At 39.6% G+C, this 27,695-nt stretch overlaps 1 protein-coding gene across 5 annotated transcripts in view; it reads right to left on the bottom strand.

Annotated features, from left to right (window-relative positions):
• Positions 1–437: 437 nt before the first annotated feature.
• Positions 438–27,695, bottom strand: part of tna (Zinc finger MIZ domain-containing protein tonalli) — a 337,240-nt gene continuing 309,982 nt past the window's right edge. For all 5 annotated transcript variants that reach the window (XM_071696809.1, XM_071696808.1, XM_071696807.1 and 2 more), the window contains 10 exons: positions 20,741–21,372; positions 20,227–20,402; positions 19,901–20,036; positions 19,536–19,746; positions 19,040–19,374; positions 18,565–18,863; positions 16,051–16,430; positions 14,413–14,524; positions 10,758–10,993; positions 438–2,476 (listed from right to left, as the gene is read on the bottom strand). In XM_071696809.1, the coding sequence (XP_071552910.1) occupies positions 2,291–2,476; positions 10,758–10,993; positions 14,413–14,524; positions 16,051–16,430; positions 18,565–18,863; positions 19,040–19,374; positions 19,536–19,746; positions 19,901–20,036; positions 20,227–20,402; positions 20,741–21,372 (2,703 nt within the window). In that variant the 3' untranslated portion in view covers positions 438–2,290. The remainder of the gene's footprint in view (positions 2,477–10,757; positions 10,994–14,412; positions 14,525–16,050; positions 16,431–18,564; positions 18,864–19,039; positions 19,375–19,535; positions 19,747–19,900; positions 20,037–20,226; positions 20,403–20,740; positions 21,373–27,695) is intronic.

The raw sequence follows: 27,695 nt of genomic DNA on the forward strand, positions 1-27,695 counted from the left end.
GGGCAGTTGTGTAGTGCTCGTCTGGTCATTTCATTGTGTAAGTGTTATGACAGTACTGTATTTATTGGGGATGTTGAGGTTATATGAGTAGAATTGGTTGAAATATGAGGCAGGGTTGTGGTTTGGGTGATTGAACATTGGGAGGAGATAAGTGAATGTGTCAGAAAATTTGATGCAGGAGAACTAAGTGTTAGTGGTGAGTGATTTGAATACAAGAGTGGGCATTGTGTCTATTTAGAATATAACTGAATGTTCAAGTTTGTGAAAGTATTCGTCTCAAAATATAAAATTTATATTCATTGTATTAATGACAGTATAAGACATTCTCAGTAATTTTGTAAATATATACAATCATGTTAGCAATGTAAACGTTGCAATCATCTGCCATCAGGTTGACATTCTTCCTATCATTAGGAATGATCCAGAATTAAACAAGCTTTCTGAGTTAGAAACTATCTTTTAAGTTCTCTGGTACAGTTTACATGAGAAGTGATGGCTTACACAAACTCTTTGACAGTCACTAACACTTTTAAAAATTCATTGTATGAATTTCTCTAAATAACTTTAAAAATGACAGTCTTGAGATCACAATGTTAAACCACTTTTCTTTGTACACAGTACATAAAAACACTTTCAGTGATTCTGTATAGGTGCATAAATCTATCTTCATAAAAATTAAACATTTCGTTTAAGCTTCAGTACACTTGACGGTCAACAGAGTATGCATGAAGCCAGGTGACTCTGGTTTCAGAAGAAAATGAGATGGTTTGTGAGTAACAAAAAAAAATATTCTTAATCATAGATAGGAACACAGTTTGAATGAGGATTTAAGAAGCACTCAAGTGTCAGAGATGTACAAAAAACTGACTGATACAAAAGGTAACACATGAGAAATCCTCTGAAACCAAAGCCAGGACAATAGCCAGGTTGAGGTTTTGACCCCACATCCCTCGACAAACCTACCCCAGTGTGTGGGCTTGCTCAGGTGGTGGGAAGGAGTCAATAATTGCAGTGGTGTACTGTATGTGATGGTGTATCCTACAGGTCATGTGGGTGAAGACGGAGCTAGGGATTAAAGCTTAGACAATGCGCAGGACTCTAAGGGCGAGACCAGGTGAGATAAATAAAAGGACATTTTCTGTACACAGCTATTTACACAAATCAGGCTGACAGGCACATGGGAGTACCCTATAAATAAATGCAATAATTCGTCTAGACAATAAACCACCCATAAACCTGTGCAGCCAGAAATATCACACTGCATTCACAACAACACTCAGAGAAATTTCTTGGGACTCAGTCGCAGTTGCACAAACGCACACCCATTTTCTGAATAATGTCAGTTTAATGAACAGCTCGCAGTAATGCTGGGACATCCATTCAGATTGATTCAGACTGATTCAGCCTCTCATTTCGGTCTTTCGAGAGTGATATTTACATGCGATTGGGGACCTACAGAGATACATGCTTCTCTTCATGTCATTGTTATGGTCTAAAACTCAAAACAACCAACATGGACTAAAATTGCAAGTTCCTAATTAAGACAATATTATGCACATTGTCATTTTGATGTCATGATTGATTTTGAAACAGCACTACTGTGGACATCATTGCATAGCCACAATAATTATTCTACGAAACTTGTCAACCTAACTACTCACTGGGATAACCTTTGTGGTGTCCATTGGAGCTAAACATGAAAAGGACTGTTTTGCTACTTTGGAATATACCCTCTCCTTTGACATACCCCATTGTGAGGATATATTCTGTGTGGCAAATATGAGGGAACCATGCTTAACAAATGGTCATTACAGTGATTTCCACCACCACCACCACACTGGTCATTTCTAAATATCAGAATATGCATCACTATGGTCTGACTACAAAAATCATGTTGCAATAACATTCTTCCCTACATATCATAGTGTGCATTCTTGTTGCATGTTTTTTTGTTTTGTTTTTTGTCCAGATGTGCGTTGTCAAACTGTGCTTACACACCACATTAAACATGTATCTATCAGTGGTCTCGCCATTTACTTTTTTCTACCCATAATTTTCTCTTGAATGAAGACTGTGAAGTACAAGTCCACTGAGATGTCTGCATATGCACAATAGTTTCTCTCAAATCTACTATGAGTATCACAGTTCTTCACATTTTCTATTTGTTAATATTTAAATTCACATTTCAGTGTATGACTGCAGTCTAACACCATGATCACAAACACAGATAATCAAATATCCGAGCACCTGAAGTCTTTCCACAACTCTGCCGTGGCCAACTCAAATCCTCCTACTCAAACAGTGCCAGTATATCATCCGTATCGGGAGCAGACGAGAGGCCGGCACCAGCTGGAGTGTTGCCAGCTCCTTGGCCCTGTGACGATGCTCCAGAAGATGGTGGAGTATTATAGTCTGGTTGTTCTAGGTAGGATAACAACTCTAGAGGATCCATGGGGTCTACACCACTGTTAAACACCTGTTAGATGAAAAAGTCAGTATTAGTCACATTTGAGAAAATTGTAGGATGCTGTAGTTGGTGGTCAGCCAACGACCAGAGGTATATTTCCTTTGCTGCCTGACTGGGTTCGACTTAGAAGATTAGTGACGATTGCATGGTGAGCCAACACCAAAGTGGTTGTCAAGTTGCACTCCTCTGACCCAGGTAGTTGTCTTTTCTCTCTGGCTCACCCACATGTGGACCTATCACACATAACACTTGACATCACCCGACTCGCACAGCTCATTCTTTGTAATTCTAGATTTTCCTGTGGTGAGCACTATGTGCTAGCCCTGCTTTTTGGCAAAATGGTAGGATCACCTGATAGAAGTAGTAAGCAGGAACACACTTAGGCTGGAGTATTAGGTAAAAGTAAGAGGAACATCAGGCATGAGCTTTAGGTAGAATTTGCCACTCAGAACATTAATAGGAGCATTGAGGAGAAATGGTCAGCAGGAACATTAGGTGCAAGTAATAGGTAGGAACACTGGGCATGAGCATTAAGTAGTAGTAGGTAGGAACACAGGGCAGGAGCATTAAGTAGTAGTAGGTAGGAACACTGGGTAGGAACATTAAGTAGTAGTAGGTAGGAACACTGGGCAGGAACAGTACGTAGTAGTAGGTAGGAACACTGGGCGGGAGCATTAAGTAGTAGTAGGTAGGAACACTGGGCAGGAGCATTAAGTAGTAGTAGGTAGGAACACTGGGCAGGAGCATTAAGTAGTAGTAGGTAGGAACACTGGGCAGGAGCATTAAGTAGCAGTAGGTAGGAACACTAAGTAGTAGGTAGGAACACTGGGCAGGAACATTAAGTAGTAGTAGGTAGGAACACTGGGCAGGAGCATTAAGTAGTAGTAGGTAGGAACACTGGGCTGGAACATTAAGTAGTAGTAGGTAGGAACACTGGGCAGGAGCATTTAGTAGTAGTAGGCAGGAACATTGGGCAGGAATATTAAGTAGTAGTAGGTAAGAACACTGGGCAGGAACATTAAGCAGTAGTAGGTAGGAACACGGTAGGAGCATTAAGTAGTAGTAGGTAGGAACACTGGACAGGAGCATTAAGTAGTAGTATGTAGGAACACTGGACTGGAACATTAAGTAGTAGTAGGTAGGAACACTGGGCAGGAACATGAAGTAGTAGTAGGTAGGAACACTGGGCATGAGCATTTAGTAGTAGTAGGTAGGAACACTGGGTAGGAACATTAAGTAGTAGTAGGTAGGAACACTGGGCAGGAACATTAAGTAGTAGTAGGTAGGAACATTGGGCAGGAATATTTAGTAGTAGGTAGGAACACTGGGCGGGAATATTAAGTAGTAGTAGGTAGGAACACTGGGCAGGAACATTAAGTAGTAGTAGGTAGGAACACTGGGCGGGAACATTAAGTAGTAGTAGGTAGGAACACTGGGCAGGAACATTAAGTAGTAGTAGGTAGGAACACAGGGCAGGAACATTAAGTAGTAGTAGGTAGGAACACTGGGCAGGAACATTAAGTAGTAGTAGGTAGGAACATTGGGCAGGAATATTTAGTAGTAGGTAGGAACACTGGGCAGGAACATTTAGTAGTAGTAGGTAGGAACACTGGGCGGGAACATTAAGTAGTAGTAGGTAGGAACACTGGGCAGGAACATTAAGTAGTAGTAGGTAGGAACACTGGGCGGGAGCATTAAGTAGTAGTAGGTAGGAACACTGGGCAGGAACATTAAGTAGTAGTAGGTAGGAACACTGGGCAGGAGCATTAAGTAGTAGTAGGTAGGAACATTGGGCAGGAACAGTAAGTAGTAGTAGGTAGGAACACAGGGCAGGAGCATTAAGTAGTAGTAGGTAGGAACACTGGGCAGGAACATTAAGTAGTAGTAGGCAGGAACACTGGGTGGGAACATTAAGTAGTAGTAGGTAGGAACACTGGGTAGGAGCATTAAGTAGTAGTAGGTAGGAACACTGGGCAGGAACAGTACGTAGTAGTAGGTAGGAACACTGGGCGGGAGCATTAAGTAGTAGTAGTAGGTAGGAACACTGGGCAGGAACATTTAGTAGTAGTAGGTAGGAACACTGGACAGGAACATTAAGTAGTAGTAGGTAGGAACACTGGGCAGGAACATTAAGCAGTAGTAGGTAGGAACACGGTAGGAGCATTAAGTAGTAGTAGGTAGGAACACTGGACAGGAGCATTAAGTAGTAGTAGGTAGGAACACGGTAGGAGCATTAAGTAGTAGTAGGTAGGAACACTGGACAGGAGCATTAAGTAGTAGTAGGTAGGAACACTGGGCAGGAACATTAAGTAGTAGTAGGTAGGCACACTGGGCAGGAACATTAAGTAGTAGTAGGTAGGAACACTGGGCGGGAGCATTAAGTAGTAGTAGGTAGGAACACTGGACAGGAACATTAAGTAGTAGTAGGTAGGAACACTGGGCAGGAACATTAAGTAGTAGGTAGGAACACTGGGCAGGAGCATTAAGTAGTAGTAGGTAGGAACACTGGACAGGAACATTAAGTAGTAGTAGGTAGGAACACTGGACAGGAACATTAAGTAGTAGGTAGGAACACTGGGCAGGAGCATTAAGTAGTAGTAGGTAGGAACACTGGACAGGAACATTAGGTAGTAGGTAGGAACACTGGGCAGGAACATTAAGTAGTAGTAGGTAGGCACACTGGGCAGGAACATTAAGTAGTAGTAAGTAGGAACACTGGGCAGGAACATTAAGTAGTAGTAGGTAGGAACACTGGGCAGGAACATTAAGTAGTAGTAGGTAGGAACACTGGGCAGGAACATTAAGTAGTAGTAGGTAGGAACACTGGGCAGGAACATTAAGTAGTAGTAGGTAGGAACACTGGGCAGGAACATTAAGTAGTAGTAGGTAGGAACACTGGGCAGGAACATTAAGTAGTAGTAGTAGATAGGAACACTGGGCAGGAGCATTAAGTAGTAGTAGTAGGTAGGAACACTGGGCAGGAGCATTAAGTAGTAGTAGTAGGTAGGAACATTGGGCAGGAACATTAAGTAGTAGTAGGTAGGAAGACTGGGCAGGAACATTAAGTAGTAGTAGGTAGGAACACTGGGCAGGAACAGTAAGTAGTAGTAGGTAGGAACATTAAGTAGTAGTAGGTAGGAACACTGGGCAGGAACATTAAGTAGTAGTAGGTAGGAACACTGGGTGGGAACATTAAGTAGTAGTAGGTAGGACCACTGGGCAGGAACATTAAGTAGTAGTAGGTAGGAACACTGGGCGGGAGCATTAAGTAGTAGTAGTAGGTAGGAACACTGGGCAGGAACAGTAAGTAGTAGTAGGTAGGAACATTAAGTAGTAGTAGGTAGGAACACTGGGCAGGAACATTAAGTAGTAGTAGGTAGGAACACTGGGTGGGAACATTAAGTAGTAGTAGGTAGGAACACTGGGTGGGAACATTAAGTAGTAGTAGGTAGGAACACTGGGCGGGAACATTAAGTAGTAGTAGGTAGGAACACTGGGTGAAAACGTACCTGCCATAGGGGTAAGTACATCATAGAAAATGGGAAATTTACATGAATAAAAGAAAACGTACCAACCATAGGGGTGACTATATTATCCTAATCATAGAAAATGGGAAATTTACATGAATCAAAGAAAACGTACCAACCATAGGGGTAACTATATTATTCTCATCATAGAAAATGGGAAATTTACGAATCAAAGAAAACGTACCAACCATAGGGGTAACTATATTATTCTCATCATAGAAAATGGGAAATTTCCATGAATCAAAGAAAACGTACCCACTATAGGGGTGACTATATTATTCTCATCATAGAAAATGGGAAATTTCCATGAATCAAAGAAAACGTACCCACTATAGGGGTGACTATATTATTCTCATCATAGAAAATGGGAAATTTCCATGAATCAAAGAAAACGTACCAGCCATAGGGGTGACTATAATATTCTCATCATAGAAAATGGGAAATTTCCATGAATCAAAGAAAACGTACCCACTATAGGGGTGACTATATTATTCTCATCATAGAAAATGGGAAATTTCCATGAATCAAAGAAAACGTACCCACTATAGGGGTGACTATATTATTCTTATCATAGAAAATGGGAAATTTCCATGAATCAAAGAAAATGTACCAACCATAGGGGTGACTATAATATTCTCATCATAGAAAATGGGAAATTTCCATGAATCAAAGAAAACGTACCGACCATAGGGGTGACTATATTATTCTCATCATAGAAAATGGGAAATTTACATGAATCAAAGAAAACGTACCTGTCATAGGGGTAACTATATTATTTTCATCATAGAAAATGGGAAATTTACAAGAATCAAAGAAAACGTGCCTGCCATAGGGGTAACCATGATATTTTCATCATAGAAAATGGGAAATTTACATGAACCAAAGAAAGCATATGGGGGTAAACCATGGAAAGTTGTGTGGGGCCTGGATGTGGAATGAGAGCCGTGGTTTCGGTGCATTATTACATGACGGTTAGAGACTGAGTGTGAACGAATGGGGCCTTTGTTGTCTTTTCCTAGCGCTACCTCGTGCACATGAGGGGGGAGGGGGTTGTTATTACATGTGTGGCGAGGAGGCGATGGGAATAAATAAAGGCAGATAGTATGAATTATGTACATGTGTATATATGTTGAAATGTATAGATATGTATATGTTAAGCGCTTAAGTGGGTACATACATGTGTACGTGGGTGGGTTGGGCCATTCTTTTGTCTGTTTCCTTGTGCTACCTCACTAATGCAGGAGACAGCGACTAAGTATATTTCATTCATTTTATTTATTTTGCTTTGTCGCTGTCTCCCATGTTAGCGGGGTAGCGCAAAGCAAAATAAATAAATAAATAAAATATTAAGTCGCTGTCTCCTGCATTAGTGAGGTAGCGCAAGGAAACAGACAAAAGAATGGCCCAACCCACCCACGTACACATGTATGTACCCACTTAAGCACATATACATATCTATACATTTCAACATATATACACATGTACATAATTCATACTATCTGCCTTTATTTATTCCCATCGCCTCCTCGCCACACATGTAATAACAACCCCCTCCCCCCTCATGTGCACGAGGTAGCGCTAGGAAAAGACAACAAAGGCCCCATTCGTTCACACTCAGTCTCTAACAGTCATGTAATAATGCACCGAAACCACGGCTCTCATTCCACATCCAGGCCCCACACAACTTTCCATGGTTTACCCCAGACGCTTCATATGCCCTGGTTCAATCCAATGACAGCACGTCCACCCCGGTATACCACATCGTTCCAATTCACTCTATTCCTTGCATGCCTTTCACCCTCTTGCATGTTCAGGCCCCGATCACTCAAAATCTTTTTCACTCCATCTTTCCACCTCCAATTTGGTCTCCCACCTCCACCTCCGACACATATATCCTCTTGGTCAATCTTTCCTCACTCATTCCCTCCATGTGCCCAAACCATTTCAAAACACCCTCTTCTGCTCTCTCACCAACGCTCTTTTTATTTCCACACATCTCTCTTACCCTTACGTTACTTACTCGATCAAACCACCTCACACCACATATTAAAATAGTCCTCAAACATCTCATTTCCAGCACATCCATCCTCCTGCGCACAACTCTATCCATAGCCCACGCCTCGCAACCATACAACATTGTTGGAACCACTATTCCTTCAAACATAGCCATTTTTGCTTTCCGAGATAATGTTCTCGATTTCCACACATTCTTCAAGGCTCCCACGATTTATGCCCCCTCCCCCACCCTATGATCCACTTCCGCTTCCATGGTTCCATCCGCTGCCAGATCCACTCCCAGATATCTAAAACACTTTACTTCCTCCAGTTTTGCTCCATTCAAACTCACCTCCCAATTGACTTGACCCTCAACCCTACTGTACCTGATAACCTTGCTCTTATTCACATTTACTCGTAACTTTCTTCTTTCACACACTTTACCAAACTCGGTCACCAGCTTCTGCAGTTTCTCACATGAATCAGCCACCAGCGCTGTATCATCAGCGAACAACAACTGACTCCCTTCCCAAGCTCTCTCATCCCCAACAGACTTCATACTTGCCCCTCTTTCCAAAACTCTTGCATTTACCTCCCTAACAACCCCATCCATAAACAAATTAAACAACCATGGAGACATCACACACCCCTGCCGCAAACCTACATTCACTGAGAACCAATCACTTTCCTCTCTTCCTACACGTACACATGCCTTACATCCTCGATAAAAACTTTTCACTGCTTCTAACAACTTTCCTCCCACACCATATATTCTTAATACCTTCCACAGAGCATCTCTATCAACTCTATCATATGCCTTCTCCAGATCCATAAATGCTACATACAAATCCATTTGCTTTTCTAAGTATTTCTCACATACATTCTTCAAAGCAAACACCTGATCCACACATCCTCTACCACTTCTGAAACCACACTGCTCTTCCCCAATCTGATGCTCTGTACATGCCTTCACCCTCTCAATCAATACCCTCCCATATAATTTACCAGGAATACTCAACAAACTTATACCTCTGTAATTTGAGCACTCACTCTTATCCCCTTTGCCTTTGTACAATGGCACTATGCAAGCATAATATATAATATACATAATATAATATATTAAATGTCATATGGCAGTAAGAGGGAACAGGAAGAGCAGGCCAATAGAAAACATTTGTTTTGGAAAAAAAAAAAAAGATACTCTTCACTGTCCACACCTATCCAAACACTTTGTTTATATAAGTCTTACAAATACATATGTGTATGGTTATTAAATACATTAAATATTACGTTATCACAACATAATTATAGAATCCAATGAAAATAGACATGCATGATCTTTAAAATATACAATACACAGTGAACTGGTTTCCCTAAGGAAACCAAACATACAAGATATATTTCAATTTGTTCTCAATTCAATTTTGAGTGCTGACAAGTTGCCTGGCTACAAATGCTTTTGACGAGATACTCATTTGCATGACACAGGAATAAATGATACATGCAGTGCACAATGTATATCAGTGGTTAAAGAAGACGAAGTTGGTGTACACGAATAAAATGATAGCACACGAGGATCTCAGGAAAAAGATGGATGATAATCTAGGAGAAGACATACTATTTTTGGATGTGGGTAAATAGACACAAGAGAGATAGGAAAAAGTACCAGATAAGGGTACGAGACTACTTGTGACAAAGAATAAAGGTTTTAAGAGACAGGGAGAATACTATATAGAGCTGGTTGGCTTAATGGTACGGCAATCTATCCATATCTCTGGTGCCCTTACTTACTCAAGTGGCTCGTCACAGCAACAAGTTTCCATAACTGTTAAACTTCTGTGCCACTTCCTAGCCAATATTGCCTCACCCTTAACAGGCCACTGGCATGTGGCAACTGTAATGCAATATTTTTTGAGGCTCCTACCTAATGTTCGTATAAATTACCTCATCAAATGTGTCTACCTAATATTCCTGCCTAATATTAAAATCAACTACTTCTACCTAAAGCTCATGTCTAACATTCCTACCTACTACTCCTGTCTATTGCGACAACCACTTGGCCAAAAGGCAAGGGTAGTGTAAAGCAATAACCACAGGAAAATCTAGGATTGCGAAATGATTTTTGCGAGTTAAGTGTTATGTGCAACAAGGAGAGATTGTACATTTGCCACACGTCATGGGCGAGGCAGAGAGAAAAGAAAGCTACCTAGGTCAAAGGAGTGCAACTTGACAACCACTATAGTGCTGGCTGACTACACAGCAGTCGTCAAACCTCCCAGTGCACAACTGGGTAGTACCAGCAATATACCTCCCAAGTTGGAGACAGCCTACCAACTACTACCCATCAAGCAGGACAATTACCAGTAAAGATGCAACGTCCACTCGTTGTTACTTGTTTAATCTATATTAGCCTTTTCAAACAAGTAGTTAGGAACATCAGGCAGAAAAAGTAGGTTGGAACATTAGGTCGGAGCCTCTGGAAACATTGCACTATTGTTGCTCTTTGCCAGTAACCTATTAAGACCACTAGTAATTAACTGATGCAGCATTGGATTTCATCCATTGTGGAAATTCGATTGCCGTGGCCACCCCACTAAAGGAGTTCCTGGAGGGAATGGGCATGAAAGATATAGATAGCGGCCTTCTTTGTACATGCATTGTTTTAAAAGCTGAAAATAAATGGATGTGCAAAATTCTACATATTTTGACTTAGATGTCCTTCGTAACTTCTAATGCAATGAATTAAAACACTAAAAAATAACACTTACACTGACATCTAACCCGTCTTGGCCTGACCCATCGCCATCCAAGGGATCAAAGTTGAGTGTCGGTAGGTCACTCATTTCGTTACAGGTGTTGTGTGTGTCAGCGTTGCTGCTGATGCTGGTACTGCTATTATTATTACTATTATTACCATTATTACTATTACTACTATTATTGTTGCTGGAGTTGCTACTGTTACTATTGGTGTTGCTGGTACTGTTGCATGTGTTGGTGCATGTACCTGTAATGTAGAGGGTCCGTCTTTATTTCCCATCAAGAATAAATCTTGAGAAGGTAATAATGTGATTATTACATCAACTATCATAGAAGTAATTTTTGAGAAGGAGTAATAGTTTAATAATTACATCAACTATCATGAAGTAATTTTTAAAGAAGAAACATATTCAAGATACATTTAGTACCTTAATTTCTTTTTGCCCTTAGGAAGGTGGCATCAGGAATGAAAGAAAAGTGGCCTCATAACAGCACGTATCAACTCTTTTGCGAATAAGTGTAATGCAGTGAAACCATAGCCTACCATCCACAACCAAACCAAAAAGACTTATCTTGACCACTTCATAAGCCCTGGTTCAGCCTAATATCGACATGTCACCCCCATATACCAAACTGATCCAATTTATTCTATACACCTCTCCCCTCCTGAATGTTCAGACTCTGATACCCCATGGCTTCTTTCATTCCATCCTTCGTCCCTGGTCTCTCCTTCCACTTCTGACATGGACACCATACTAGTTAGCCTGTCTCGACTCATCCTCTACATATATCAAAACTATTTTGGCACACCCCAGTTAACACAGCCTACTATTATTATATTTCTCTCGTCTCACACAACGTACTGTCCTTAGACCTTTCATTTCCAAGATGTTCATTCTCTGGCTTTCTTGTGTTCAAGGCCTATGATTCACATCCATACAACACTGCTGAGATGAGCAAACTCATCTTTGCCCTAGCAAACACTGAGTTCTCTCCAAATGCACTTTTCAATGCATCCAGGACTTCCCACATATGACCCTTCAGCCTTCATGGTTTCATTCACTGCCACGTCCATCCCTAGGTATCTAAAACACTCAGCTTTCTGCAAAACCTCCCCATTAAAACTTATACTTTACCCATTCTGTCTCACTCCCCCCACAGCACCTCATTACCTTACTTTAGTTCACAGTTACTCTTAACACTCTTCATTCACACACTTGACTAAACTCAACAACTTCTGGAGTTTCTCTTTTCAGTTTGCGATTAGCAATTGACTCACTTCCCAGGCCCCAGCGTACTGAAGACCTGCCTCTCTCTCCAAGACCTCAGCATCTACCTCTCCCTTACCACCCAAGCCATAATGAGACTACTCAGCTATGGAATCATCACGTATCCTCAACGGAGACCTGACCCACGTTCACTGAGAACCACTTGCCTTCCACCATTCCTACTCTCACACTTGCCTTACTCATCTGCTAAATACTGGACATTTTGTAGCTTTCCATCTACCCAATAAAATCACAGCAATTTCAACAAGGCCTTTATGTCAACCCTACCATGCACTTTATACATGTTAATAAATGATACATACAGACTTATCTCTTTCTCTAGGTATATCTCATGCAAATTCTTCAACATAACCACCTGCTTCAGACATCCCCTACCTCTCCTGAAGGCACACTACTCCTCCCCAGGTAGATATTTTGAGCATGCAAACACTCAATTCTTAATCATCACTTGATCAACTAGTATTAAAAAGGCAATATGCAGTCAAGTGGGACGAACCTAAACATATAAAGTGGTCATGGGAAACCATACAACAGTCTGTGGGGCTTGGCTGTGGACAGCAGGCTCTAAGTTTTACTGCATTATACAAAATAACAAGACAATGGGTATGTTATGAAGCTGTTATTCATTTGTTCCTGATACTACTATACTAGGGTAGGGAAAGGGAAAAAAAAAGGATTAGAATACGACACAAAACTCACTTTAAATTCTTTGAGGAAAAGACCAGTGACTTACCTCAAACCTGTTGTCCACAAGCATGAAGTTCCCTAACATTTAAAACATTATGCAAGAGTTTGAAAAACGTCTACAAGAAATTAATATCCTAAAAATGCTCAAGAATTTAACAAAGTTCCCACCATTTCAAATTCTTAATAAGTAACAAATAACCCATTTCTAATTACCCACAGTTGTCCAACTTATCCACAAAATCCCACTGCCAACATTTATTAAAAGTTCCCGACAGTTTCTAAATACCCATGAAGATGCACATTCTTTGGTGACAAATACTTAACAATTAGCTGTGGTGGCACTCCTTCAAGTATTCTTTTTTTTTTTTTTTTTTTTTTTTTTTTGCTTTGTCGCTGTCTCCCGCGTTTGCGAGGTAGCGCAAGGAAACAGACGAAAGAAATGGCCCAACCCACCCCCATACACATGTATATACATACGTCCACACACGCAAATATACATACCTACACAGCTTTCCATGGTTTACCCCAGACGCTTCACATGCCCTGATTCAATCCACTGACAGCACGTCAACCCCGGTATACCACATCGATCCAATTCACTCTATTCCTTGCCCTCCTTTCACCCTCCTGCATGTTCAGGCCCCGATCACACAAAATCTTTTTCACTCCATCTTTCCACCTCTAATTTGGTCTCCCACTTCTCCTCGTTCCCTCCACCTCCGACACACATATCCTCTTGGTCAATCTTTCCTCACTCATTCTCTCCATGTGCCCAAACCATTTCAAAACACCCTCTTCTGCTCTCTCAACCACGCTCTTTTTATTTCCACACATCTCTCTTACCCTTACGTTACTCACTCGATCAAACCATCTCACACCACATATTGTCCTCAAACATCTCATTTCCAGCACATCCATCCTCCTGCACACAACTCTATCCATAGCCCACGCCTCGCAACCATACAACATTGTTGGAACCACTATTCCTTCAAACATACCCATTTTTGCTTTCCGAGATAATGTTCTCGACTTCCACACATTCTTCAAGGCTCCCAGCATTTTCGCCCCCTCCCCCACCCTATGATCCACTTCCGCTTCCATGGTTCCATCCGCTGCCAGATCCACTCCCAGATATCTAAAACACTTTACTTCCTCCAGTTTTTCTCCATTCAAACTTACCTCCCAATTGACTTGACCCTCAACCCTACTGTACCTAATAACCTTGCTCTTATTCACATTTACTTCAAGTATTCATGAAGGCAATAACGAATTTTGCTGGGACTAAATATTAATGTCTTTCAGCAAACCTATGAGAGCGTTACACAAGTGTGCTACTCTTACAGCTTAACTCTTTCCAGCCAGGTTGGGATGACTAACAGTGAAAAATGAATCATTAAGTTTGGAAAGATTAACATAATGAAATGTGAATAATCAATAATGTAATACAATACAAAATGGCATTACTGGATTCCACATGCATGGGATACACCATGAGTGACGAGTGACAATCACCTTCAGGATGGTCATATTATCATTAATGGACACAAGGGAGCACATCTTGTACAGAAACTTCTCCCCTCAAAAAGAGTCCGTCATTTCCCTGATTCTAGTAAAACCCTGAAGTTGCATGATCCCATCAAACAGGTCCTGGATCTATATAGTAGTAATAATAATAATATAATATGCTTACCAGCAGATGGAACACTAGGAGGACCGCCCACTCCCCCAGGAGTGTGAGGAGTGTGTGGGGTGTGCGGAGTGTGTGGTGTGTGAGGCATACCAGGTCCACTGCTCACACTTGGCTGTGAAAAAAAATATATATATAGAAAAATTGCTTAAAAAACAGAGAAACTGTCCGCAAGAGAATTTTTCATTTAACAGTGCCACTTCCCATGTAAACGAGGCAGCTCCAAGAACAAAGGAATGGCCTCATTCATTCACATCCACTCTCTAGTCGTTGTGAATAATGATTTAAATGATGTGAAAGCTTTTACGTAAACACAAACTTCAATGCACATCTTAACCACTGTCTGCACCCAAACTTAAATACAACAATTTTGGCACAAACTAATTTCAGTGTGACATCCAGAGGTGTGAAATGAATTGTGGTTAAAACTGTATATACACAGGACTACAAAAGCATATATATATACATATGTGTAAACAACGACCAAGTTTTTGTGTGCTTCCAGTATTACTTACAGTGCATAGAAATTTGTCTGCAAGACATGCATTTCCGAGCCTAAATTCAAACCTGAACTCAAACTGAGAATTAAAAATTATTCATTGGATCTAAAGCAAACACCGAAACCTTGATAATAAACCTCTCGTGTGACAGATATATGCATGTTCATGTGTCAACATCTAACTACATTGTAATGAACAAAAGCATGAACATATGAATGCACATACACCTTGTGAACATGCTAACCTCAATACTAAATGCCCTTTCATATACTGCAAGCAGCATGAATATTAAATGAACATAGTTGGTGTATATATGTATATGGCTGTGTATGTGTATGTATTTGTCAATATGTATGTGTATGAATGAGTATGTATATGTGTGTTTATGGACTGAACCAGGGCATGTGAAGTGTCTGGGGTAAACCATGGAAAGTTCTGTGGGGCCTGGATGTGGAAAGGGAGCTGTGGTTTCGGTGCATTATTACATGACGGCTAGAAACCGAGTGTGAACAAATGTGGCCTTTGTTGTCTTTCCCTAGCACTACCTCGCACGCAGGGAGTGTGTGTCTGTGTGTGTGCACCATTTTCATGTGTGGCGGGGTGGCGACAGGAATGGACAAAGTCAGCAAGTATGAACATGTATATATGTATATGTCTGTGTAAGTTGGAATGTAAAGGTATGTATATGTGCATGTATGGGCGTTTATGTATATACATGTGTATGTGGGTGGGTTGGGCCATTCTTTCGTCCGTTTCCTTGCGCTACCTCGCTAACACGGTAGACAGCGACTAAATACAATAAGTAATAAATATATGAGTGGATAGGTCTTTCTTCGTCTGTTTCCTGGCTTTACGTCACTGGCATGGGAAGCAGCAGTTAAGTATTATAAATAAATAATAAATAGTTGAATAGCCTTTTTATTTCATGAAGGCTTCTAATATTTGACTATTATGTTATTCTACTTTTCAAAAGCTAATTTGTTCATTTATAGGCTAGCATTTTAATCAAATCTGGCTGTATTATTTTTCCACAAACAGTTCAAGTAGTATTGTACGAGTCAATCATTTACATTTCTGTGGGACACAATAATAATAATACCGTCACATAAATCTATAAAATCCTCTGAATAAATAAACATACCTGTGTTGTCGTTGATGCAGGTGTGGTGGATGTGGTTGTGGCAGTTGTGGTGGTGCACAGAGGCTGCGAGGAGGATGCTGAGGTGGTGGTGGAGGTGGAGGATGCTGCCGGGGCAGTGAGGGTGGAGTTGGAGGTAGTGGAGGCAGTGGATGGTGGTGGTGGTCCCATCTGGGGCACCATCTGGTCCTTGACAGATTTTTCCATAGCCCCCAGAGGATCCATTTTGCTGACAGACTCACTAAGCTGCGACAGAGGTCCTCCACCTCTTGAAAAGTCTGGTGAACTCAAGTCAAACTGAGATGTAGATCTGGACATGCCAGAACCACTACTGCCGTTACTACCCATATTCATCATGTTCATCATAGATCCATTGTTGATGCCTATGGAAAAAAATGTGTTAGTTCCTGTGTAATACATCATGAGGACTTAAGAAATATAAGGGTATGGAAACATTAACCGAAATATATGTATTTCTCGTATTAAAGATTTGTAATGCTAAGCCTGAGGCTTTACAACATCAAATCTCTACAAAATGAATGTCTTTTGGACATTTTCCCATGATATGCACTGTGCTCCTTGTATATCTTCCATTTTAACAATCTTGGCGCATTTCTGTAACTTGTTTTATTCAAACACCTATTTACCTAGCTCTGAAGTCTGTTCCCTCTGAGAACTCCATCAATGGGGTTGCCATGGCAAATGAGACTTCATAACAGGTTAACCCCAGTTCCATTTCTTAAGCTTCATTGCCTCACCCTTTACAGGCCACTGGTAGCGGGCAACTCTAGCATAGTAGTATCATTCTCTCGTTCTGTTCTTCCATCAAAGCATTAGCCTTCCATTATCTACTAATCATCTCGCAAAAATACACTAATACTATTATCCTTACCACATTGCCTCAGCAATCTATCTTTTACTTTATGAACTATAAAAGACTCCTGTTAGTTTTGTGTAGTTTGGCTTTATAATAAACATGGAGAGTGTAACCCTTTGAAGAGAATTTACAGAAAGAACTGAAAAGTTTATGGGACTTGCAACTTCTCTTTCCCACAGTAAAAATGACAAGTTCTTGGAACTTTCAAACTCTGCCTCCTAAACCAAATTTAACATTTACTAATATCATCCCTTTCTTCTTTATGCTACTGTACACATTCTAGTAAATAATATTGTTTTAATGACAAAATTTGCAGTTATATTTTAATTACCAATTTATACTGTGCAAGAAGGGAGTCTTACACTTGTGGGACCCCATTTCTTGAACGCTCTCAATTATCATAGCTCTTGAATTTATGTATGCTTTTTGAATTAATCATGTCCACAGTCAATCTGTTTTGTTCACCCACCACTCATACCATGAAATTATTTATTTACATCCTCATTTATGTCCGTTGCTTGCTCTTTCCATGCGTCCACACCTAAACCGACTGATGGTTTTACTGGTGAAGACACAGCTATGCTATTTCTTGCCAAATCTGATCTTTGTAGCAATTATCTAGCCTGCTGTCTTTTTCCACAAACCTTACTATATTCTCAGCAAGATCCATCCCTTGGGAAAATTAGCAACATACAGTTCATTTGTAAAGTCTGTAGCTCTTTCTTGGAACCAGATAGGTCACACACTGCTTCCTGCTTACCTTGCTAATGCCACAGAGTTTTTTTTAGGCTTCAAAATTGCAGATAAGACACAAAACGTTCACAGTCCTGCCCATCATGGTCTTAGTGTGGTGAACAATTCTACCCTTATGTGGAACGTTTACCTAATTTTTGGGTGTCTCGGGTACCAAACTATAAAGTATGCATCAAGACATGAACTAACAAAATATTGGTATAAATCATCTGCTAATTTGGCAGATTATAAATTACATATACCATGATCTATGAAAATTCTTCTCTTAACACTGTTCTATTACTCAATTTCCTTAAACCTCACTCAGTTGCTCTCACATATCCATATACGCTTGGTGTAAAAATCACCTCAACCGTTTGTACTGACATGAATATCAATGCTGCCTGCACTACTCCTTTCAACCAGTCTCACCTTTCCATTAATTTAGCACAGATATGCTCCTGGCCTTTCAAAATTCATACTTTTGACATCCGTCCTTCTAATGTATCAGTGATGCTGGAAACACTACCAACATATATAAACTTGCAAAATTTATTTGATCTCTGTCCACCCAACCATATTCCTGTTAAAATCCCTACCTTTATTTACATTAAAGAAACTAAAAGAAATAAAAATTGTAAAAATATGCTCCGAATTTTAAGAGCTGTTATGATCCCTGTTTGGTTCCATTTTTTTAAAACACCTAACTGCATCTTCTACCTCCCTAAGGTAAAGTCAGGAATAAACGAACAGCTATGCTCACATCCATCTACAACCGTTATTCTGACTGCTTTATCTACTCACTGGTAGCACACTGGCCTCATATACCACAAAGAAACAATTGCAGTGACATTTTTCAAGAAGCATCACATCCACTTAAGCTTAAAACTTTGATAACAATGACTCACTGTTCATATCTGGTGGAACGTAAGGACTCATAGACTGCCCCATATCGATGTTGCTCATGGTAGGTAGCGTCATGCTGCTGGGAGACATGGCCTTGTTCCACCGTTTCATGCATGTGTCTGATTCCTCATCTTTAACCCCAGGAGTGCCTGGCATTCCTGACGAGTTTGATGCTTTCCAAGATGCGGACGAGTCCATGGTCACCTCATCAACAGGTGGGTTAGCTGGAGAGTTGGCTAGGGTAGTGATAATACCCCAGATGTATTGGTCAACTTCTAATCCTTCCAAGTATGCTGTTTTGCTAGAAAAAAGATTAGATCTTATTAAACTTTTGTCTTTTTATGTCTGCACAGACAATTAACGGAATATTTAGAGTGCATATTCTGTATTTGCAGAGTACTGATTTTACATGCTACTAGGAAGCACAATAACAAATCCGATATCAGTCTCAATTTTGAGATTAACAACAACACTTACTTGCACACAGGACATCGCCATGACCCTCTTTCACAATTCATCTGAAGATATGATTCAAGATCAAAACATTGTATATGCTTGCAATCATGGCCTCTTGCAGGCAACGTTATTCGCTTGAATGTGATAGGACATTTGAGGGATATCTTGATAGCGGTCTGTTCCACGCCATCACCTTCCGAACTGTTTATAGAACCATTTGAAGCAGCAACAGAGTTAAAGTTTCGCTTGATTTTGGTAACACAGTGTTCAGCAGGTAACATTCTCTTGCGTAACAACCCTTGCAAAACAGACCTGACGCTTGGTCTATGTACCAACTGAAGCACAAACAGATGAGACTGAAAAGAGATAATCACTCTTACTAATCACTATTGCTACACGAATCATGTCCCTCAACAAACGACACTATGTAAAAATAAGGTCCATCACATCTTTTATATATCATTTAAGAATTTCTTATACATGCATGAAAAAAAGATACAAGACTAATGTAACTTACACAACAACACGCAGTAACAGTAATTTGAATGGTGTTTCTTCCTGGCTGACAAACAGCTTTAATGTATAGTGGTTTGTGAGACGTTTTCTGTTCACCACGGTCAATGCTTAAAGGTGTGGCATTGACAGATACCTGAACACTGGCAGGCCAGTTGGTATTCATTTGTCGATCTTCATGATGGAAACATTTTAATTGCAGCTCTAAATCTGATCTGAAGTGGGAAGAAATTACCAGAGGAAATATATTAGAACATATTTCTAACAGAATCATACTATATTTCCGCATTTGTGTTTAATTTTAAAAAGAAAGTACTCTGTATTCAGTCACGTAAAAAAATAAAGTGCTGTGCAATGGAACTGGCATACCTGAACATAAGGGTTTGATATACGGTGGGTTTGAGGTGGAAGACATGATTGGAAACAGCCAGGTTATGCTCCAATCTGAAAGGCTGCAAAACTATTCCGTCTCGAACAGGGAAGGTCAGACGAAGCTCGTCATCTTCTGTCAAAACAAAACAAAACATGACAATCTGAAAATACTGCTAGAATGAGTATTCTTGAAATGACAAAGAATTTTCTAAAATGTGAATTACTGAAATCAGACCAAAGAATGAATAAGTTTTCCTGCTTTAGTTTTAATAATGATAACAGTGTTCACTTATTATAAGAAAATCAAATCAAATCTTACTTACTTTGAAGCATCAGAGGTTTCATTTCTGATAAGTCAGGTTTGACGTCCCCTTGATTAGCATATGGTGGGCTCATATATGGTGTCAAGGGGGGAGTTGGGTTACCTGGGATAGGGGAGTGCTGGTAACTACCACCCACATTACCAACGTTTGCAGAACCAGGCGCTGCACTCATGTTCCTGTCAAGATTCGGGAACAGTTTAGTTCATTCTACAATAACAAAACCATTTCCAATGTAGGATATTGGATTCATGATGTTGATAGATAGATAGGCTAAAGTATTTCTTTCCTGAAAATCAAAGAAGGATAAGAAGCACTAAAAACACACATCTTCTATCCATCTACATCATGTTGCCTTCTCCTGCTCTGAAAGCATTGACACGTAACATATTTTCTTTAAATCTCATAGTGTCATATCCATCATAATATGAATATTTGATCACTTAGTTTTTAATTTCTATGAAGTAAGTCAACATTGAATCATGATTACAAGATAAACTCGAAACAAATGTCTTACCTTGACATAGTATTCATGCCCGAGTTCATGTTATTCATCGCTGAATTCATATTACTCATGCCAGAGTTCATGTTACTTACAGCACTGCTGTTCAACTGACTGGTCATAGTCATAGCACTACTCATTCCACTCGTCATACCACTACTCATTACACTACTCATCCCACTGTTCATGTTACTCATTCCTGTACTGTTCATGGAATTCATCGCAGCACTATTTATATTGCTCATACCAGTGTTCATGTTGGTCAGTCCAGAACTCATGGCGGAGTTCATACCACTGCTTCCACCTGGAGCCATGCTGGTTGAGCTCATCGTGGGCATTGTCATTGACATTTGTGTCATACTGTTCATACCACTACCCATGCTGCCACTCATATTGTTCATGCCGCTCATACTGCTTATTCCATTCATATTCATGCCATTTATGGGTCCCATGGGACCCATCTCGTTGTACTGTAAGTTGTTGTACTGCTGATTATAAAACTGGCCCTGGCTGAAAGGTGGGCCACCAGGTCCGCAAGGCCCACCCGGTCGCATATTCGGCCTCATACCCTGGCCTGGTGGAAACTGAGAAGGCAAGGGTTGTTGTACTGGATATCCGGTGCCGCCGCGAATTCCTGCTAGACCCATCTGTGGAGACCATAAAAGCTTCAGTATTGCTATGTGACAACCAGACAAAAGGCAATTCTTTTTTTCATACATAGTCACCATTTCCCGCATTAGCGAGGTAACGTTCAGAACAGAGGACTGAGCCTTAGAGGGAATATCCTCACTTGGCCTCCTCCTCTGTTCCTTCTTTTGGAAAAAGTAAAACGAGAGGGGGAAGATTTCCAGCCCCCGCTTCCTCCCCTTTTAGTTGCCTTCTATGACACACAGGGAATACGTGGGAAGTAATCTTTCTCCCCTAGCCCTTAGAAAACAAAACGCAAATAATCATATTTCAAGAAAAAAGTGGATTATCATGATCATATGTGGAAATAGTAAAGAGAAATTTGCATAAACACTCAATTTTTAATACAGGGAACATTACTATACAACAGACATATCAGAAAAGCAACTACAATAGATAATGAAGACTAAGGTCAAAATACTCTTGGAAACAAACTACTTTGTGCATCTTATGTATGGGTAGAGTGGATTGGTTAGGGAAACGTGGAAGGACAGGGTAAAATACTTCTGGAAAGGTAGTTATAAGAATGACCACCTGGGTAACATTAAACTAGTATATATGAATTATCCCTAGGGATGGGGTGAAAGAATACTTCCAACATATTCCCTGCATGTCTAGAAGGCAACTAAAAGGGGTGGGAGTGGGTGGGGCCTGGAAATCCTACCCAGTTTTCGCACAATCTTCCAAAAGACTAATCAGATAAATACATTACACACATCCTTTAATGACCCTCAGTCAATATTTCAACCCTAGATTCATATCTCAGAATAATAGTCATTTCTTTAATAGTCAGTTTTTCAAGCAAATCTGTCTCGGAAAAATACCAAAAATTGCATGTAATAGTCCAAAACCATATTTCTTTGAAAACTGAAATGTTACACAATGGAAAACATCTTATAACTTTCTCCCAAGCCAACATACTCAATAAGAGCCAAGCATATAATCACAGACTCTTGTGAAAGAATAATCATATAAATACTTCGTTATACGTCTTAATGACCCCCTAAATGATATTTCAACACCAGATTCTTATTCAGCTTGATAAATAGTTCTTATACAGAGATTTTTGAGCAAATATGTGTCCCTCAAAAAATACTTTAAGTTGTAGGTGGTAAGAGTAAATTCTCCCCAACAACCCTTTTCTTTGAAATCTGAAATGTTATACAATATAATGAAACACTTATCTACATCGCATAATCAAGGAAAATATCTTGTAACACTTTCCCAAGCCGACAGAAACTTGATAAATGCCAGGCAAATAATCACAATGTTATCATGGAGTAATCATATAAATACCTAATCATGGGGCTTGACCCCCAAAACAATATTTGAATACAAGATTCATATTTGGCACAATGAACTGTCCTTATACTAAGATTTTCAAGCAAATCTGTCCTCTCTCTGAAAAATATTGCCAAAAACCTTTTCCTATGAAAACTAAAATGTAATGCAATGAAACGCTTCAACACTTTGTATATTCATGGAAAATATAAGATACCCAATAAATGCCAGGCAAATCATCATAAAATCTTCTGAAAGAGTGATCATATAAATACAAAGTTACAGGCCTTTATGCCCACGAAACAATATTTCAACCCAAGATTCATATACAGCACAACTAGTCCTTATACTGAGATTTTCAAGCAAATCTGTGTCTGAGAAAAACACCAAAAAACTGCAGGTAACAGAACATGGTATTTGCACCATCCACCCAAAAAAGAACAAACAAAAAACCTATCTTTGAAAACTAAAACGTAATGTAACAAAATGCTTCTAAACTTCGTATAATCATGGAAAATACCTCATAACGCTTTCCCAAGCTGACAAGTATCCAATAAATGCAAGACAAAATAAAAAAAAAAAATTGCGAGTAATCATATACATACATAATCATAGGCTTTAATGCCCTATAAACAATATTCTAACCCGAGATTCATATTCAGGACAGTAAATAGTCCTTATACTAAGACTTTTAAGGAAATCTGTGTCTTTCAGAATTTTTTTTTGCCCCAAAAACCTTTTTATTTGAAAAAATATGTAATGTAATGAAATGCTTCTACACTTCATAAAATCCTGGAAAATATCTCATAACTCTCTCCTAGGCCGACAGATACCCAATAAATGCTCCGAAAAAGTAATCATATAAATACTTGCTTACAGGGTATAATGACCAATAAAACAATACCTCAGTCCTAGTTTTGTATTCAGCATGATGAATAGTCTTTATACTGAATTTCCAAGCAAATCTGAATTCTTTAGAAAAATATTAAAAATTGCAGGTAACGGTTTTGGGTAACTGTTACCCATGAAACTTTTTTCTTTGAAAATGAAATGTAATACAGTGAAGCGCTTCTATACTTCAGGCAATCATGGAAAATATAACGCTTTCCCAAGCCAACAGATACCCACTAAATGCCTAGCGAATAATGAAAGAATCTTATGAAACAGTAATCAAATAAATACTCAAATACAGGGCGTAATGGTCCCCAACAAAATATTTCAACCCCCGATTCATATTCAGCATGATAAAAGTCCTTCTACTGAGATTTGCATGCAAGTCTGTGTCCCTCAAAAAAATAACTAAAACTGCAGGTATTAGTTCATGGCACTTTTTAGCCAAAATACCTTTTCCTTTGAAAACATATGTAAATAATGAAACGCTTCTACTTTTATAATGACTGAAAATATTTCATAACACTTTCTTAAGATACCCCATAAATGCCAGCATATAGTTGTAAAATCCTATGAAAGAGTAATCACATAAATATTCATTTACAGGCCTTAACAACCACAAAACAATATTTCAACGCGATTCAAATTCAGCATATCATCCATGTACTGAGGTTTTCAAACAAATGTCCGTCCCACAGAAAAGTATCAAAAATTGTAAGTAATAGTATCATTTTCATCCCAAAATCTTTTCCTTTGAAAACTAAAATGTAATAAAATGAAATGATTCTGTACCTCAAATAATCATGGGAAACACCCCCTAGTGCTCTCCCAAGCCAACAGGTACCCAATAAATGTGGGGCGAATTGATCACAGAATCTTCTGAGATTAATTATTTAAATATTCAATCAGTCTTCAATGAACCCCTAAAGAATACTGTAACCCGATTTTAATGGAGCATGATAAATATTCCTTATGCAAACAAACCTGTCCCTCAGAAAAGTACCAAAAGTTGCAGGTTAATTTGTAGCCCAAACTTTTCTCTTGGAAATCTGAAATATAACATGAAATGCTTATATACTTGAAGTAATCACGAAAAATATCTCATAACATCTTCCCAAGCTGACGTATACTCGATAAATACAAAGCGAATAATCACAGAATCTTCTAAAAGACTCCAATCCAACTGGTTATTAAGAATGGGTACATAAAAAAGTGATTGGTTCTCAGTGAATGTAGGTTTGCGGCAGGGGTGTGTGATGTCTCCATGGTTGTTTAATTTGTTTATGGATGGGGTTGTTAGGGAGGATAAATGCAAGAGTCTTGGAAAGAGGGGCAAGTATGAAGTCTGTTGGGGATGAGAGAGCTTGGGAAGTGAGTCAGTTGTTGTTCGCTGATGATACAGCGCTGGTGGCGGATTCATGTGAGAAACTGCAGAAGCTGGTGACGGAGTTTGGTAAAGTGTGTGGAAGAAGAAAGTTAAGAGTAAATGTGAATAAGAGCAAGGTTATTAGGTACAGTAGGGTTGAGGGTCAAGTCAATTGGGAGGTGAGTTTGAATGGAGAAAAACTGGAGGAAGTGAAGTGTTTTAGATATCTGGGAGTGGATCTGTCAGCGGATGGAACCATGGAAGCGGAAGTGGATCATAGGGTGGGGGAGGGGGCAAAAATTTTGGGAGCCTTGAAAAATGTGTGGAAGTCGAGAACATTATCCCGGAAAGCAAAAATGGGTATGTTTGAAGGAATAGTGGTTCCAACAATGTTGTATGGTTGCGAGGCGTGGGCTATGGATAGAGTTGTGCGCAGGAGGATGGATGTGCTGGAAATGAGATGTTTGAGGACAATGTGTGGTGTGAGGTGGTTTGATCGAGTAAGTAACGTAAGGGTAAGAGAGATGTGTGGAAATAAAAAGAGCGTGGTTGAGAGAGCAGAAGAGGGTGTTTTGAAGTGGTTTGGGCACATGGAGAGAATGAGTGAGGAAAGATTGACCAAGAGGATATATGTGTCGGAGGTGGAGGGAACGAGGAGAAGAGGGAGACCAAATTGGAGGTGGAAAGATGGAGTGAAAAGGATTTTGTGTGATCGGGGCCTGAACATGCAGGAGGGTGAAAGGAGGGCAAGGAATAGAGTGAATTGGAGCGATGTGGTATACAGGGGTTGACGTGCTGTCAGTGGATTGAATCAAGGCATGTGAAGCGTCCGGGGTAAACCATGGAAAGCTGTGTAGGTATGTATATTTGCGTGTGTGGACGTATGTATGTACATGTGTATGGGGGGGGGTTGGGCCATTTCTTTCGTCTGTTTCCTTGCGCTACCTCGCAAACGCGGGAGACAGCGACGAGGTATAAAAAAAAAAAAAAATAAAAAAAAAAAAAAAATAAAAAAAAAAAAAATATGGGAATAAATGGACTGAAAGGTGAATGGGCTAAAGGGTTAGTGTATCACTAAACTGAAAATATGAAATGGTAAATGTGGGACTACATGAATGGATGAATACAGGCCATGAATAATTGAATCTGTGAAAAGATGAAGGGGCAACAAGAAAGACAGTACGGGTTTTCCCAGACAGTTATGAAACAGCTTATTTAGACACTTCTGTAATACACGCTGTGTGTTTTACATAGTTATCAAACAAGTAGTTCACATTTGGTTTATATTCTACTAAAAACCTATTTTAGCACTCTGCAGTTTCAGTTCCATTCTGATAAACTGGGCTATAAAATACCTATCTACTGTTTTCTAAAACATTATTTTCTTAAGTAACAAAATGGAAAAAATTAGGGGCAAATGTATAATAAAATAGGCTAAGATCTGATCAGAAATATCCTTATGATGTATATCTCGGAAAGTTTACACATAATTTGCTTCTATTACAGGGATTCTAAGGTATTCTGTAATCCAACATTTGTATAATATTTCCATAATTAATGAAAAGAATACGCAACAGGGAGATAAAACAGTGAAACAGACAAAGAATGGCCCATCCACTCAAATACACACAAACACCCATACACAGACATATACATATCAACATACATAATGTATTTATACTTGCTTGCCTTCATCCATTCCTGGCACTACCCAACCCCCACAGGATACAGCATTGCTACCCCCTGCTTCAGCAAGGTAGAACAAAAAAAGAAAAAAGACCACATTCATTTATACTGTATCTAGCTGTCATGTGTACTGGATCGAAACCACAGCTCCCTACAGACCTTTCCATGGTTTACCCAAGATGTTTCACTTGCCCTGGTTTAGTCCACTGACAGCAAATCAATAATAACGGTAATAATAAAAATGATCAATTACCAATATCATTCCAGTTTATTTTTCTTTATTTCTAATCATCCCAGGACTTCACTCTAAGAAAAAACAGTCCTGATATTATCTATGGCATCTTTCCTTAGGCTCCTGTAGGCCAAGGCTGCACTACTACTAGTAGCATGGAAATATGGACGCCTTTGGAATATTTTTTGACAAGTCTGTACTCCCAATGATACAGTCTTGCAAAAGGTGACGTGTCACCTGCAATGCAACCTCATGCACACGGAGGCCAGTCACTCCTCATCAAAGTATCATACACATCATCATTTCCACTGCGATACAGTGGAGTGACAGCATAATAGGACATCAGAGTCACACCTTCAGAGCGTGTAACAGCTGCGGCTTGCTGTGACCGTTGTTATAACTCATCCTAATCCACAAAAGTATAAAAATTCACTGAGGAATTGATTTACATCACACTGAACATGGATTTAATTGAGTATGGCTAAGACAGTCACAAGGATGGTTTTAGATGCAATAAATAACCAAATATTTACTGATGAGAATCTTTTAAGAGACATTCATTATGTCTCACAACAGGATGGAGGAACTCGCAGGCCCATCAAGAGGGAAGTGGAAGAATCCAGTGAAGGAGGTTTTAGGGTATCAAGGCCTGAACATTTAGGAGGGCGAGAGCCATTCACAGGATAACATTAATTAGATCACTGTGGTATATGGAGGACTGATGGTTTATCAATGGGATGAACCAGGGGATATGAGGCCATAAAGATAAACCAGGGAATTGGCTGTGGTTGGTGGGTTCCGATTTTAGTACATTATACACAACAATC

Source organism: Panulirus ornatus, chromosome 61, assembly GCF_036320965.1.
Source record: "Panulirus ornatus isolate Po-2019 chromosome 61, ASM3632096v1, whole genome shotgun sequence".
In the NCBI taxonomy this organism is placed as follows: domain Eukaryota; kingdom Metazoa; phylum Arthropoda; class Malacostraca; order Decapoda; family Palinuridae; genus Panulirus; species Panulirus ornatus.